At 44.0% G+C, this 16,234-nt stretch overlaps 1 protein-coding gene across 1 annotated transcript; it reads left to right on the top strand.

Annotated features, from left to right (window-relative positions):
- The first annotated feature begins 252 nt into the window (after positions 1-252).
- On the top strand, positions 253-14,029 carry LOC142401851 (four and a half LIM domains protein 1-like). The gene is made up of 6 exons (XM_075487315.1): positions 253-352; positions 10,355-10,532; positions 10,657-10,831; positions 11,822-11,991; positions 12,163-12,349; positions 13,097-14,029. The coding sequence occupies exons 2-6, from the start codon at positions 10,377-10,379 to the stop codon at positions 13,249-13,251; spliced, it is 843 nt and encodes a 280-aa protein (XP_075343430.1). The 5' UTR covers positions 253-352; positions 10,355-10,376; the 3' UTR covers positions 13,252-14,029.
- The last annotated feature ends 2,205 nt before the right edge of the window (positions 14,030-16,234 follow it).

The raw sequence follows: 16,234 nt of genomic DNA, 5'->3' as shown, positions 1-16,234 counted from the left end.
AAGACATAAGTAATGTGTCTAAGGCCTAAAACGGAGCTTTAAGTCAGTGTTTTCCAGGTAAACAGATCACATGTAATGTAAAAAAAGTGTATTATACTTTGTTAAAAAAAAAATCGCATTCATTGTTCTGCTTTTTAAACTGAAATATGCATCCAGATGTAAGGATATAAATATATATATATATATTTTGAAAGTTTTCTGCTCTTCCGGAGCGTCTTACTTTGAAGGCGGCCGCCTGAGCCCGAGCTGTTTGGAGCGGACCGCAGCAGATGGCAGTATTTATAACGCGCGGCTGGTCGGCAGAGCGGAGTTCCGCGGCTCGTCCCCCGCTGCAGACATCCCTCTGATCCCGGTAAGCAGGCTGAAGCCGCCTCTTCTTCCTCTGCAGCTGCTCGAACTGAACTGATCTGTTACTGTGGGCTGTGGGCTTTTTCACGGTTAATGAACCAACTTTAGGAGATACGCTTCTGTTTTCATTGTAAAGATGTTACCACTGTGAGGCTACTGATTTAACCGGCAGGGCAGAGCAGATGCTTTTTTTCTTTCTTTCTACCTGTTGAGTTCAAACACACTCGATTTGTAAAAGCAGCATTTTTTTTTTGTATCCGGAGAGGAAACTAAAGACTCAGATGTGTCTGGGGCGTTGGCTGTCTGTCTGTCTGACTTCATAGGAGTGTGTGTGTGTGAATGTGTGTGAGAGCTACAGTTACAAGCTAACTTTGTGAAAGCCTGGGCTGCTTCTGAAATCTGGTTCCAGTTAGAGAGTTTTTTTTTTCTTTCTATTATTTCATCCAATGATGGAACCTCTGAGGCCAAAAAATGCTTCGCAGAGGTCAATTAAAATTCCTCCCCTGCTATTTTTCATCGTCCTCCTCTTGTGTGTGTGTGTGTGCTCATATTCACTTACATGCAAGTGATGCACATAGCTTCAACTGTTGCCTCCCAGGCTAACTTGGAACAGCAGATCCCACGTAATGCACCATATTCAAGCATAAATGCAGCCTTATGTTATAGGGTATACGACATGTGCAAATATATTCTAAAAACTGAATGATGAGAGTAAATATCGCACAGAATAACCAACTCTGACCCTTCACAGCCAGACACACACAAGAATGGCCCACAGGGACGTATAAGTTCAAGTTGAGCCAGGGCCAGGGCCTGCATGTTAAAGAAATCACCATGAGCTCAGTCCTTTAAGAGCCATGACAGCCTCATAAAACTGTATGCCACTGGGCTGACTTCACAATGCAACTCCCTGATGTTCATTTCAATGGGATAGAGTGGAACCCACCATACAGACACTGCGACTGCTCTCTTAACTGATCCCCATCGACGCATTCTACCTGAGATTTCTTACCATACGACAGCTTTCTGAGGAACTTGACTTGTCTTTGTTCTGCAGCCATCCCAACCTGTTGCGATGTGTTTGGGTCTGCTGACACAGATGATTTGTTGCGACATTCTTCTTGTGCTTTGTGAAAGGAAGGAAACAAAGACAGATGGGTCAAAGGAGTCAAGAAGAGAGGGAGAAGCAGTTGGCCAACCGACTGCACGACTGAGCGCTGACATGATGAATCTGTGCTGTAAATCTGCTCAGAGCAGGATAACACATAGGATGCATAGGAAGCTGACGGTCTAAGACCTTTAGCGTAGCTTAGCATAAAAACATTCCGAGGGGGAAACATTGGGAGTGAACACACTGCAGCTCTGTATGCCTCTTTTTTTTCTTAAACTGTAAGAAAAAAACTATGCAAAGACAATAAAATCCTTAAAAAAGTTTCATAAACGCCGCCGCAGCCTCCAGGCCTGAGCTAATTAAAGACGGACTGGGATGAAGAGGGAAACCATCCTGTGGTGCGATGAATCAAAAAAGTTCCAACATTTCTTTAAGGTCACAGAAAGAATCGGATGGTTGTAGGACGAGTGCAAAAGTGTGAGAAGAAAAAGAGAAACTTAAACACCGGATTGAGGGACATGTAGGGAGATTTCCTCCATCAGCGTCATCGAAACCCCCAAAAAAGGGAGAGAATTGTGTTTTCAGATAATGGCGCTTCATCATCCCTCCAGGAATGAAACTCGGCTGTTTAAGGCTGCTGGCTGTCTTTGTCGACTCAGCATCTCGCACTTGATGTGACTTAATGATTCACCCATGTGTGAGCCTGTTCAGCCTTGTGCTTGCTGTCTGCTTAGCTAAAGGACCAGCCCGTGTGTGGCTGCATCATTCTCAGACGGATAGCCTTTCTTCAGGACTGGCTCACTGTTGGAGCAGGAGCCTGGAGGAATGGTTAGATATTTAGATTTGCAGGGAGTTTTGTTGGTTGGAGATTTACGATGGAACAACGTGGAGGCGAATGACAACGCGATAAATTTCAACATTAACTTTTTACCATCAGCTTTGGATCTCTACCAGTCCTCCCAGCTGGGGTGCTCTGGTGCAAACGTGGACGGGGTATACATCTACGAAAGACATACGCTGAGTAACTCAAGTGACCGAGCGGGGAGGTGAGCGGAGAAAGGGGGAGTGTGTAAGTTTAGACAAAGAGAGATGGGTTGAGTACAGCTAACCATCAGCCTCTGGTAAAGCCATCATGTCTGTCCTGCTGTAGCAGGACCTGCCGTGTTTCTACAACTTCACTCTACATAACTCTGATCTGTTGCACCGGCTTAACTCTGCTGTCTGGAATGTGGCTCTCAGGAGCCAGATAAAACAATTATTCAAAGTTTCACTGTGGGTCGATGTCGTGCACAAATGTTTAGCTGAATTTGCTGCCGAGTTTCAAGCTATTCTGTCTGTGTGTTTTTAAAGATGGGATGATAGGAATAAGGGGTGGGAATGTCTCCCAGTGTAATGTTGGGTAAATAAGGCAACGCTACAAACCTCAAAGGTACTTTAAATGTTTGGAGGAACGGATCAAATGACAACATGCAATCTGAGTGTTGTTGGTTATTACAAACCCACCGTTCAAATTTTGCTTCATTGAGATTCTTTGTGTTTTCCCGCTGATGGTTTTAGCATTAGAAGCTTGAGCTGTAGTGCACCAGGTGACAGAGATGAAGATCTATTCGTCAACACGTTGGAGACCAAGGCTTCTCAGAGGAATTTGTTAGGGGCGAATATTCCTCTAACTTTTAGCTAAAGTGGCCCAACAGCTACAGCATAAGGACTGCACCATGTAATGGAAAAATGCCATCGGAGGTGCACGTAGACCTGCAGTAGATCTTTGCTTCCACTTGGTGGTAGTGTCTTTGAAAAGAATGTAGGGTACTCCAGATGAGTGTTTGCGTTGTTGCTGGTCCTTTTCTTTGCTGCTGAAAATACTGAAGTCATAATGTAGTTATCAAAGAGCTTGTTATTGGATGCTGAAAATATTGGATCGACATGGAGGACAGTCAAAGTGACCTTCATGTCAATCCAGGCTTTTGTTGGGGCCATTCCACTCCTCCCAAATCCAGGTAGTTTATCGTGTTAATCCAAAGGCCACAAATACTGACCCCTAGCCAATCAAACTGGATCAGGGCGGAGTTGGGTTTGGGCTGAGTAGGATGTGGGTCACAGCCAGACATACTTGCATCATCGACCTCAAATAGTTCTTAGGGACTGTGATGAACTCTGTTCTTGTTCATTTTTCCAGTTTAAGCCAACCTTTCCCCCACTGAGAACCATGCATTGCATAATCATGAAGGAGTGCTGCGCTGTTAGCTTGTTGGAGGATCACATTCAGACGTGCCCTCACACAACTATGTTTGTGGCTCTTTGGCAAAAATTACTTTACAACATCTGGTGCGCCAGGTGTTTCGGTGTTGATTTGTCCGGTCTTGCACCTCCTGATTTATCTAGGTAGCCTGTTAGGCATTGCCCAAAAAAGCATGTTAATAAAAACCCTGAGGAGCTAAGAGGAAAAGAGTGCGAATAGGTTGATCTCTACTTCATACGACCAATCAAAATCCAAGAAGGTACCCAATGATAACTGAAATTGTTGCAAAATGTGATTGGCTTATGAGTAAATCGTCTCCCACGTTGGGTGCGTTCTTATGATTGGCTGAAACAAGGAAGGTATCCGATAGGTTGCAGATCATTCTGTGTTAAAAAAGAAAAGACTTTTGTGGGTTGACGCAAGTCTGGGGAGTCTCAAATATCATACACAAATGCAGCATAGTCCTCAAACCAGAAGCCGTTTATAAATCAAGTTATATTTGTGTGTGCATCAGAAATACATGTGTGAATCTTTTCCTGTGCATTTGTAAAAATGGAGACTGATTTAGCTCCATAGCGGTGCTCTTTTTTGGTCATTTTTCCATTTTTCTGCCAGAAACTTCAGGCAACATATATATAGAAACACTTGTACCCTGCATTTGCCTTCCATCACAACGGCACAAGGTTGTGAATGTTAATTCTGAGAAATAAAAAAGCAGAAACGGTGCTCTGTAATATTTGTGCGGATTTCACCTTTATATCTGAAGAAACAGGATGTGTTTACAATCACAAGCCTTTAGACTTGGGCAATTTAAAGGCCATTTCTTCCCACCATCATTTCTTATACCTTGACATTTAAACAATAAGTGTCACCACTTATGATCCCTGACTTTCCACAAAGCACAATGAAGGGGTGACTCTATGTATCATAACTGTTTTGTTATCTATTCTATTCATTAAAGTGTAAATGCCATGGCTCTGGGTGGAAATGCAGATATGAACAAGGGAAGTTTCAAAGATCAACACCGCTCCAAAGTGGATTGGAGCTCAAGGTTCAGAAAAAATGGATAATTTGTTAACAGCCTTTATCTGTTATTAAACCACCAGGAAATCCAGTAAGAGACATGTTCTACTGGCTGGCACACCGGATCTGTGATTAAAGAGTTACTTCAAAGGCCAGTCAGCAGAGAGCTGAGCTGCAGCTCAGACTGAAGGAGAGTTTACACAACGTGAAGCTGCATTAATGACACACGGATGCAAACAGACCGTTCTAACCTGCATGTTAAACAATCCTGTGTGTGTGTGTGTGTGTGTGTGTGTGTGTGTGTGTGTGTGCACACGTGCACGTGGCTGGACTGTGCCAGCTTCACAGCTCCAAGATTTCCTGTTACTCAGTTTTCGACTACATTCTTCAGCGATAAGATCATGCCAACACACACACACACATACACACACACGGCTGGTAAATGCAGACATTCCAAAAATAATACACACTTCTTCAGTTTGTCCAGTCATGTTTACGCAGCCATATTTATTCTTTATTATGCGGTCTGTCTCAGTCTCTCATTGCCCTCGCTCTTTTTTTAAATATGCTTGTGATATCTGCCTCATCCACATGACATGATGTCACCTCATTGCACTTTAGACTTACACTCTCTCACACACACACACACACACACATACACAGAAGAAGGGATAGGAAAAAAAAAATGGAAGACATGGGATGATTCTGAAGGATTTAAAACTCAAGCGCCCAAAGACTTATAGCATGTCCTCTAAGGAACTAACTGGGTCTTGAAGGATAATAATGATAATTTCTTATTCTTCACAAATGCCAGAAACATACCAAAACAAACGATAAAGCAATCTTCTGAAGCACGATACCATCTTATTGCTGAAGAACTCAAAGCTGCTGTGTTGTTACACACCATCAAAAAGCCATCGTGCGGCCGCACTGTTGGCCCTGCAGCTCATTTTCAGACATAAGAAAACAAATCGGACTGCTGTCTGAGCTGACGTGTTGACATGTAGGAAGCATGACGCCGGCGCCAACTGGAACTCTTACCCAGAAAAAGCAACGCTGTGTGGACAAAATAATGGGAGGTTTTTGGACAGATTCACGTTCCCACAATGTGAGTTTTCTTTACCATCAGCATCACCCGACGCAGCCCAGTTTATAACTCCACCGTTTCCATGGTGATCAAACACAGAGTTGCGTACGGGCAGCTGGGATAGGAAGAAATGACGTCTACCTGCACCGCTCCATTACCCAGCACGAATATTTACGGCCGGTAAGCAAAGCGCAGACATGCAGCAACAAGGTCCTCGGAGCCGCCTGACGTCAGCCAGACTTCGCTTATTTAGCTCCAGCCTGGATGCTGGCCGGCGTCCCGTTGCCAGCCATTGTTCAGCTCCCATCAGATAACATTTTCCCTGTTCTTATCACCCAGCGGGATTATTTTGTGTGTTTAAAACTGCACAGAGCTTCAGATTACACCCTTTGATTCATAGTTTTGGGCCTAAACAGAGAAAAGTGCAGATTCTCATTTGTCAGCAGGGTGCAAATGGCAAAATATGGAGAGAGTGAAAACAGAGGACACAAAGGACGTCACCTTTAGCTGGTGTGAAGCAGTTAGGACCTGCTGTCAGTACAGATGGATGAGTACCTCACCCAGCCTGCAAATAAAGCAGCTGCTCTTTCCTCCGCAGTAATAAGTGATAAATTAGCAGGAACTCAATAGAAGATGTCTGTTGACTGCCCATGATGTCAGCCTCGGTTGGTCTGCCCAGCAGACGAGAGCACAAAAGAAGGCGTTTATCTTCTCCACAGACAGCAGCACCTTTATCCTCAGCCACATTCCTCTGGCAAACAGCTCAAACTGCCGATAACGAGGTGGACTGATTTAATTTATTACACAGCATGTTGTGTCACCAATGACACATTTTGCGTCCTCATAACCACAATTGCATTTAAAGGACACAGTGAAAGGTTGTTCAAGGGTCAGTGACAAACTAAGCTTCCAAAGTAGTTATTTTGCAGTGACGAGTCACCGGGATATTTGATTTGGAATAACAAATGGAACAAAAACACATGCTTTTACAAAAAAGCGCAGACTGGTGCTTGTGTAACTCTTTCTGCGTGACTTTGGTGATCCCTCGACATTACAACTCAGCCAAAAGTAACTCTCTCTCCCTTTTTATTTACTTTTGTAGATTTAAAAAACCGCTATGATTAGGAGCTTTAAGTTAATTATCCTCTTTGTTGGAAAGCACGACGTCAGACTATTTTCCTCGGTTCAGAATGCTTTTGAATGATCTTTAACACGTGGCACACGTCCACTGAAAATAAACAAGGTTTAGCCTAGATGATACTTTTACCGTCTTGTTCAACTCTGAAACATCTAATTTGAAATATTTGTAGTTTATGGGGTACTTCTGTACAAAGCAGACCTCCCTTTTGGTTAACGAGAAGCTGCTTTCACGTGCCAATCAACAAACTGGCATTCACAACACGGATAATCAGACTGTAACCAGTAGGAATGACTGAACTTTCAGCAGCCCAGTCAATAAACCAAAGCTACATTCAACTTAAATCTTTAACAAAACTACACCTTGCTGTTGTTTAGATGCCATTTAACCACCTGATAAACAACAGCTCCCATTGGCCACCTGCTGCTGGAAGACAAACACGATCTTCCATCCAAAAGCATCACTGTGGTTTCAGGGTTTTATCTGTCTCATCAGTCACAAACCACCATCTGTCAGTCCCTGAATCTATCAACTAATTCCTAAATCCATCTCTGTCTTTTTCTGAGAACTGGGGCACACAAGGAAAAGTTGTTTGCCAACATGGTCCAAATGTCCTTGGCCAAAACCAGAACTTCCTCGTGAATCTGTTCTGACATGCTGCTCCGTCCGGGAGAACGCCACAGTTTGTGGTTTGCAAGGGAGTGGTTCATGTTAAAGTGTATGGGTGGAGGTTGTGTCAAAGAGCTGTCAGCATTCCAGATCTCGCCACATCGGTCATACCCGGCATTCCTTTGTGTGTTCACCTCACTGTGCCGACACACACACACACACACACACACACACACACACAGTTTGGAAGAATTCCTTGTAGTCAGCCACCGTGAACTCGATGCAGGAAGTAACTGAGTGAACTGGTTGCGGACATCTCTGCCTCCACATTCCCGTGTTGGTGTAGCTGTGTGCCATGATGTGTTTTATTCACCATCACATGACCTGACCCTGTAATCACAGCTCTGGGATCAGAGTTATGGTGCCCAACATGGTGATTTTGCTGCTATGTTTAGGGCCTTTTTATGCGTTGTTCCTTTAGACGCAGTGATTATTGGACTCCAAATAAATTGACTTCATTTTTTCACGCCACAGAGAGTTAACTCTTTGAAAGAGAGGTGATAGTTTCAGAACATTTCTAATATTTCAATAAGAAACAGGAGGTCCCAGATAAAGAAAAGAAGCGAACATCTGGACAAAGACACGGCTGAGTGGCACAGTGGACAAACAGAACAAGCGTGCATGGATGTGGGATGGGTTTATTTATTCAGCTTTAAGAGATGAGGGTTTCAACTCTTGGAGTTTGGTAAGGTGTGGTGCGAGCAAAGGAAATGGAGAGCAGCGATTGGTCAGAGGGACTGTGAGGTTGGAAAGGAACATAAAGAGATCAAATTTCTAGTTTGGTGCGAGCCATGCAGGGCTTTTATTGAAATGTAGCAGTTAAAGTCCAATAATGATGGTTAAGAGCCACTGTTTTTGTTAGTTAGATAAAAACCCAAATTAAGGCAAGTTACAGAACAAAAAAACATGCCTCTTGAGGGATTAGAAGTGGTTCATTTACAGCTTTCCTGGAGCAACAATTAAAGCCTAAAAGCCAAATCGTTTTAAGTGTACACAGGTACAAATAATTTAGTATATCGCTACCACGAATGGAAAGAAAAAGGCGAGTAACAGGCAAAGACAGGATAAAGACCAAAAACAGCAAAGGAGCTGAACACAGTGCTTCAGAGGATGGGGGAGCAGCAGTGTTCCCACACTGAAACCATAACAAGCCGGCTTGGGATTAACTGGAGAGACGGGTGAAAACTAAGCCACAAAGGCTGGAGCAACAGCACTACATGCTTACCTGTACTCTGATTTCTCCAGGGAAACTTTGAGGTGTTGGAGTGAGTGTTTGAATTGACCTGCTTTACTGGGGATAAAAACCGTGGTGCTCTGAAACTTTGACGGGCTACAAAGGAATCATTGGGACAAGCCGACCTCCAGATTATCATTTAACTCCTAACACCACGTGCTACATATAACTGATCAAAGAAGACAAAGTTGTGCTCTTGGTAATGTGTGACTTTTATACCTCCCATAAATGTGATGTTCCACATTGTATGAGCTCCTTCATCAGGAGAAGTTTTATGAGAGATCAAAGCGCACACACAGGGCTAGGGGTGGGCGATATGGAAAAAATGTTGTATCACGATTTTTTTTGCATAAAATCACGATTTTGATTTTTTTATCACGATCTTCTATCCAAAAAAAAAAAAAAAGACCAATTACAGTAGAGTTAAGTCGACATGCTGAACCACAGAAGAGCTAAGGAGTAAAAGAAAGAATTTGGCAATCAACACATTGTACTTCAACTGTAAGCCGATTCAAGATGAAAAATAATGATCTAATTGATGACATCTGACACAGTGAGAGTGAAGCAACCGGAAATAGAAAAACGAACCACTGATGACGACTTGACTCCACCTGTTAGAAAGCCCATGTTGTTTGGTTATTTTCAGTTAAATACATTAATTTATATTGTGTTTTACGGTGAGTTTTCATACGTCCAACGTTCGTGAACGCACCATAGACGTTCCGATGTTCCTGAATGTACCGCACCTGTGCGTGAGACGATGTCGCTGTAAAGTTTCGTTTCTCCTCCCGATGCAGCAGTGAACAGCTTGTAATTTTCCCTTTGCTGTTTTCACCTAACATTAGCCTGTACACCCTGGGTTTATTGTGTGTAAATGCCAGAAGAACCACAGCCAAATAAATCCACCACAAACTGGACATCTGTATCCGTGTCTTTTAACGGGGACACACACCATACACCAGCATTAAAAAAAATAAAATAATCATTGCGCTGATTGGCAAAGGCGATCTATACGGTTTCTCTAATTTGGTAGATCGCCTGCGATTCTCCACTCTTCCTCGCCAGTCACGATTTTATATCGTCAGATCGCGCACCCCTACACAGGGCACATCAGCCATGCACATAAACACTGACACGCACGCACATCTGTTTCAGTGTTGTTTCACTCGTAAACATCAAACTGACATCGCTCTCATGTTAAAAAGTCAGAGTACTGAAAGATGCCTAATCTCAAAACAAAAATATCAAGCTCCTTCGAAAGCTCCGTGTCTCACTCCAGCTGCAAAGTGAATCAACATCACCCCCATGTGGTGGTTTTAGGAGTTGTGAGAATAGGGTTCTCATTCAGGCTGCACACATCGCTGCAGTGATGCTTCCACACAAGCTGGGAAGCTGGCGGAAGGACCAAATCTTAACCGTTCAGCCATAACGGCAGGTTTACCTCTAACATTTTGATGTTATAGTAGCAGGATTAAACGTCACCTCTTTTCTTGCTCCTCTCATAGGTGAGCCGATGTGGATGTGACGATGGCAGAGAGCTCAAACTGTTTCTACTGTCGCGAGGACCTCGGGGGGAAGAGGTTCGTCCGTAACGAGGGCAAGCCGGTGTGCGTTCGCTGCCACACCAAGTTCTGCGCCAACTCCTGCGCCGAGTGCCATCGACCCATCTCCGTGGAGACAAAGGTGTGCTCTCAGGTTGCATTTCTGGGTCTGTGTCCAGAAAAGGTTTGGTGAACAAAGTATGCATTGGCGTCGCCAGGCCTGTCTCCCACTAACCTCTGAGGAATGCTCTTTCTTTATCCATCAGGAACTCAGCCACAAGGGCCGCTACTGGCATGAAGAGTGCTTCCGTTGTGCAAAGTGCTACAAGCCTCTGGCCAAGGAGCCATTCAGCACCAAGGATGACCGCATCATGTGTGGGAAGTGCTGCTCCAGAGAGGACGCTCCACGTTGCCACGGCTGCTATAAACCCATACCGGCTGGTACGACCCATCGCCTGCAAACCCTCAACTGAGAAGCTCAGTACTGAAAAGCCTCAGGAAAGAGTAGCCCTGTGGTCACATTGCTCGGGTGATGATTAAAAGAGTGAGACATACAAAACAATTTCCATTTGCGTCTCCTGGCCAAAGTTAAAATGTTTTTAAGTCGTCATGACTTTGAGAAAGCCATCCATGCCCTAATAAGTTCAAGGTTAGACTATTGCAATGCCCTTTATGTGGGCGTCTCCCGGTCTTCTCTCAGCCGCCTTCAGCTGGTGCAGAACGCTGCTGCCCGTCTTTTAACCAACACCAACAGACGTGTGCACATCACTCCTGTTCCTAACTCCCTCCATTGGCTTCCTGTCCTTTTATAGAACTGATTTTAAACTTTTAATATTTGTTTTTAAAGCTCTTAACGGCCTCGCCCCATCATATTTATCTGAGCTTTTAACAATCCTGGTAGAGCTCTGAGGTCAACAGATCAGTTTCTGCTGGAAGTGCCCAGCTCAGAATACAAACCCTGGGGTGACCGAGCCTTTTCCCAAAGCTGCCCCCAGGCTCTGGAATAAGCCCCCCCGTCCAGCTGCGTCTTATTTCTGACTTGGGCCTCTTCAGATCCAGGCTAAAAACCTACTTATTTAGGATGACTTTTAATACCAAGTAGTATGATGGCACTTTTGTCTTATTTTATCTTATTCGATTTGTTGTATTTTATTGCTTTCACTGTTCTTTTATTGTTTTTATTTGTTTTTACTTATTCTTCCCTTTATTTATCACCTGCTGTAAAGCACTTTGGTACATCGTAAGGATTGTATGTAAAGGGCTGTATAAATAAAATACATTTACATTTACATTTACAAATAAATTTAACTCATAAATGCATTACAGCATCCAAGAATGGGAGCGGGGATCAGTGACTGAAGAACAGTCATCTGTAGACTAATTATCAGCAGCAGCATGATCCATTTACCTTCCATTTCTTGTCTCCTTCAGGCACAGAGACTGTGGAGTACAAAGGGAACTCTTGGCACGACGAATGCTTCACTTGTTGCAGCTGTAAACGGCCAATAGGGTCGCAGAGTTTCCTCTCTAAAGGCAGTGACGTTTACTGCAGTCCCTGCTATGATAAGAAGTTTGCCAAACACTGCGTCAGCTGCAAAAAGGTAACCGCTTTCAACTAGGAAACCAACCCACCAGCTGACGAGCGGAATCTGATCCAGTTAGGATCGGATTCCTTGCTCAGACAGTCATATTTTTCCTACTGATGCCAACATTCCAATAAAACAAAATGTAGTTTTTGGATTCAATTTTGATGGCAACACTTGCGTCCCCAGCCGATAACCTCCGGAGGAGTGAACTACCAGGAGCAGCCGTGGCACGCCCACTGTTTCGTGTGCAGCTCCTGCTCCAAGCCTCTGGCGGGGTCCAGTTTCACCAACCACCAGGACCAGGTCTTCTGTGTCGACTGCTACAAGAGCTCTGTGGCGAAGAAGTGCAGCGGCTGCCAGAATCCCATCACAGGTTGCCTCATCTCTCTGTCATGACTATTAAAAACCTTACAGTAGAATTTTAATTCTAAACCTGTTATGTTACTCAAGAGTTACAAACATGTTCCAACATATAATATTTTAGGAAAGGGGCTCACCAGGTGAGAAGACTGACCCCGATGGGTTAGTGTGGCTCAGGGAGAGTCCTACATGAGTAAAAACTGCTTCCCAGCACCTTTATTAAACACAATATCAGCTTTGTTTCATCTGTACAGAGCCTTATCTGTAGCTCCTCCCCAAATGAGACATCCCTGCCTCACAGGCTCGAATTAATTTGAATGCTCTTTGCTATTTCATGAAGTCAGAAATGGACATTTTACCACCAAGAAGCTAAATGGTCACGCCCTTCTTTTTTTAGTGCAAGTTGTGACTTTAAAATCGACACAATAAAACTGGCAAATACTGTGCCAAGCGAAAAGTCAAGTGAGTAGGATTTGGAGGCATCTAGTGTTGAAAACAAAGATTGCATCACTACATTCCAGCTCTCGAGCATGTAAAAACTCAAAGGCTCCTCTGACTGAGGGGTTTGTACAGGTCAGGGAGGAGGAAGACCTGTCCTGTCTACGTATTTACAGAACGCTAAATTGAGTAGTATGTCGTAAAGTCTGAAGTTTGAACCATTGCACATCCACAGCTGTACTCAGACCAGCAGATGGCACACTCAGGCAGACCAAAAGCACCGATCGGCTCAGTGTAAAACAATGCTCTTCTGTCCCTCCAGGTTTTGGTAAAGGCGTGAACGTTGTGAACTACGAGGGCAGCTCCTGGCATGAATACTGCTTCAACTGTAAGAGATGCTCCCTCAGTCTGTCCAACAAGCGTTTTGTGGCCAAGGACGGAGACATCCTCTGCTCTGACTGCAGCAACAAGCAGTGATGGAAGACACTGCTGCGCTTCCAGAAAGTGATCTACGCAAACAATTTAGTATTTTCTTTCTTTTTTTATATATATAAAGACCAGGGTCTCCATTTCAATGTCCTGTTACGCGTTCAGCTGGAATTGTGAGAGATTGCATGTAGTGTGTGAGCCGTTAGCTCTGATGCTGCATGCTAACACTTCAAGCACACGCTGGGCCCGAGTGACCGGAGCAGCAAGCTTTGTGCTGCAACTTTATGAAGAGATGGTGGAAACAGGCTCAGGAGTCTGTCCGTTTCCTGTCCAAGACTGGTTCCACATAACAAGAGAAGATGAAATTCATCACTCACTAACGTGATCCTGGGAGCTTCTCCCTTTCATTAAGGACACAACCCGCTGAGGTGTTAGCATAAAGCTCAAGTATAGCTTGCATTATTATTATTATTATTTTTTTTTTAAGTTGAGAAGTCTGTGCTTGTTATGGAGCAGGAAGGCAACAGAATTAAGTACACATAACTTCTTTTCTATATCATAAAATAACTGCTTGTTTTAGTGTCTTTTACGTCTACATGCTGCTTTTTTTTCTACATTAGGAAAGTCAAGTCATCTACAGACCAAATCGTCCAAACTACAATATTTTTTAATTGACCATTTATATGCCAAAGGACTATTATACTTAATGAAAGTTAAACAAACTCTATGCACCTTTTCTAAACAGGCTTGGGAGAATAAATGTCACATTGTGTGCAAACAGCATGTCTGGATGTGTCGCTGGAAGGAAATAAACTTTCTACAAATATCTGAGCGTTGCATTGTTCTTATTGTTGCAGCAGGTTTCATTTAGATCCAGAGCGATGAGATGATTGGATGGGTCTTTCTTTTCTAATGCAGATGATGACACGACGACAGGGACCAGTGCTCAGCCCGTTCAGGTCTTGTGCACGACTTTAAAAGACCTGAACGGTGTTTACAGAGAGCAGCGAGCGACTGGCAGAGCTCATTACAAACATTTTGTGGCTGTGAATTACTTTCAACTTGAATTGATTTGAGGGCGTAGAGGTCACTCAGTGTGTACACACGCCCTCCCTCTTCCCTGTGTTTCCTGCGCACACATAATTACACAATCGGACCAATCCCGGCCAGATGCCACTCGTCTCCACAAACAGTCACACCGTGGTCGTTTGAGACGAAGAGGCACTCCGAAAAGCTGGTCCCCTGAAGCTGGTCCTCTGAAGCTGGTCCCCTGAAGCTGGTCCCCTGAAGCTGGTCCCCTGAAGCTGGTCCCCTGAAGCTGGTCCCCTGAAGCTGGTCCTCTGAAGCTGGTCCTCTGAAGCTGGTCCCCTGAAGCTGGTCCCCTGAAGCTGGTCCCCTGAAGCTGGTCCTCTGAAGCTGGTCCTCCGAAGCTGGTCCCCTGAAGCTGGTCCTCCGAAGCTGGTCCTCTGAAGCTGGTCCCCTGAAGCTGGTCCCCTGAAGCTGGTCCTCCGAAGTTGGTCCTCTGAAGCTGGTCCTCTGAAGCTGGTCCCCTGAAGCTGGTCCTCTGAAGCTGGTCCTCTGAAGCTGGTCCTCTGAAGGATATTTCACTTAAAGGTAAGCACCTCTTCAGCTGCAAAGGCAAAATATTGAGGAGATGGAATTAAATCATGTCAGAGTTAGATGTTGTTTTTATTAACCTGAGGTAAAATGACATCTGAAAAATCAAATCTAGATTAAAAAAAAAAAAGCATATTTCTTTTCCCCCTACTCCATAGATTTGAGATGATTTTCCTTCACAAATTCCTAAAAGTGATGATGACTCTGTCTCTGCTGGGCAGACAAGCCTCTACTGTGAAGCGAGGTAGGAAACATGACTACATTTATACTAATATATAATATATAACAGACAAAAAGAGAATCTGTTTTGGATTTTAAACTCGCTGTCTTCATGATTGCACTGTGACAGGAAGCTGTAAACATGCGAACCAGCATCACATGCAGTTGTTAAAGCCATGAAAGGTTAAAGAGTGGAGGACATGTTTGTTAGGGATGAGAAATGTACAGTTAACAAGTTATTTTTATTTTGTAGCAATGTGAGCACAGATCTTTCTTCAGAACATGAGGTCCACAGAACGAAATGTGTGACATTCAGAAAATAGCACCATTAGTAAACATAACAGGAACACATCAAACCGAACATTCAGAAAAACTAGAACTGCCGCCTTATTTAGGATGATTCAGGAGTGAAATGTCAGAATGAATGAATTCAGATTCACAGGACAAACAGCAAAGTGCCCCATATTCTTCCCTCAACACAACTCCTCCAATTTAAAAACAGACTTCACACCTTTCCCTCTGAAGCCAATAAATGCTTTATACAACTATACACACATGCAGCAGTGTTCCCCCAAAGCCCAAGGAGTCCAGAAGTCCATGGAAGAAAGAAGTCCCTTGAAAAAACATTCACTTCATGGCTGCATGGTCTCGATGCAAATTACAGTCCCTTTTAAATCAAAGCTGGTGAGGACGGGGATGCTTTGTGGCAGGGCCAGCCTGTCATCTACCCAGTGTGAGTGGAAGAAACACTATAATGCTTGAGCAAGCAGCGGCATTCAGCTCGCAAAAGTTCCTGAACTTCAGAGTGTGCTTCCTCAGGAACAGGAACATTTTCGGGAGTGAAATTATCTCCCAAGAATGCATAAAACCAGCGGCGTCAATTCAGCCAAAGCTAAGGTATGGCAAGGTGTGTGTGAGTTAGGCAAACTACGCTCCTCCAAAGGTTTCCGTTTCTGCTGTGGGAACACCTCCTCTTAACAAGATTTCATGTTTCTTACAGCCCCTTGGCTCAGTCTGTGGGGAAAGGTGGCAGACTTCACATCTGGGTGCAGCCACTGGAGGCTAAAGAATCATGTTTCCATTCCTGCTCTGCAGGAGTTCACCGTCTGCCTCCGCCTGAAGCTTGAGGTATTGATTAGAAACTTTCTTTCAAAGATATACTGCCTCTAAATTACAATGAAAAAAAAAATAGGAT

Source organism: Odontesthes bonariensis, chromosome 16 (genome assembly GCF_027942865.1).
Source record: "Odontesthes bonariensis isolate fOdoBon6 chromosome 16, fOdoBon6.hap1, whole genome shotgun sequence".
NCBI classification, from domain to species: Eukaryota; Metazoa; Chordata; class Actinopteri; order Atheriniformes; family Atherinopsidae; genus Odontesthes; species Odontesthes bonariensis.
This window is presented reverse-complemented; position numbering and strand designations above follow the sequence as displayed.

Coding starts and splice junctions, on each gene's coding strand:
- LOC142401851 (XM_075487315.1), top strand. CDS start 10,377: ATGGCAGAGAGCTCAAACTGTTTCTACTGTCGCGAGGACCTCGGGGGG. Junction 10,533..10,656: donor CCATCTCCGTGGAGACAAAG/GTGTGCTCTCAG, acceptor TTTATCCATCAG/GAACTCAGCCACAAGGGCCG. Junction 12,350..13,096: donor CTGCCAGAATCCCATCACAG/GTTGCCTCATCT, acceptor CTGTCCCTCCAG/GTTTTGGTAAAGGCGTGAAC.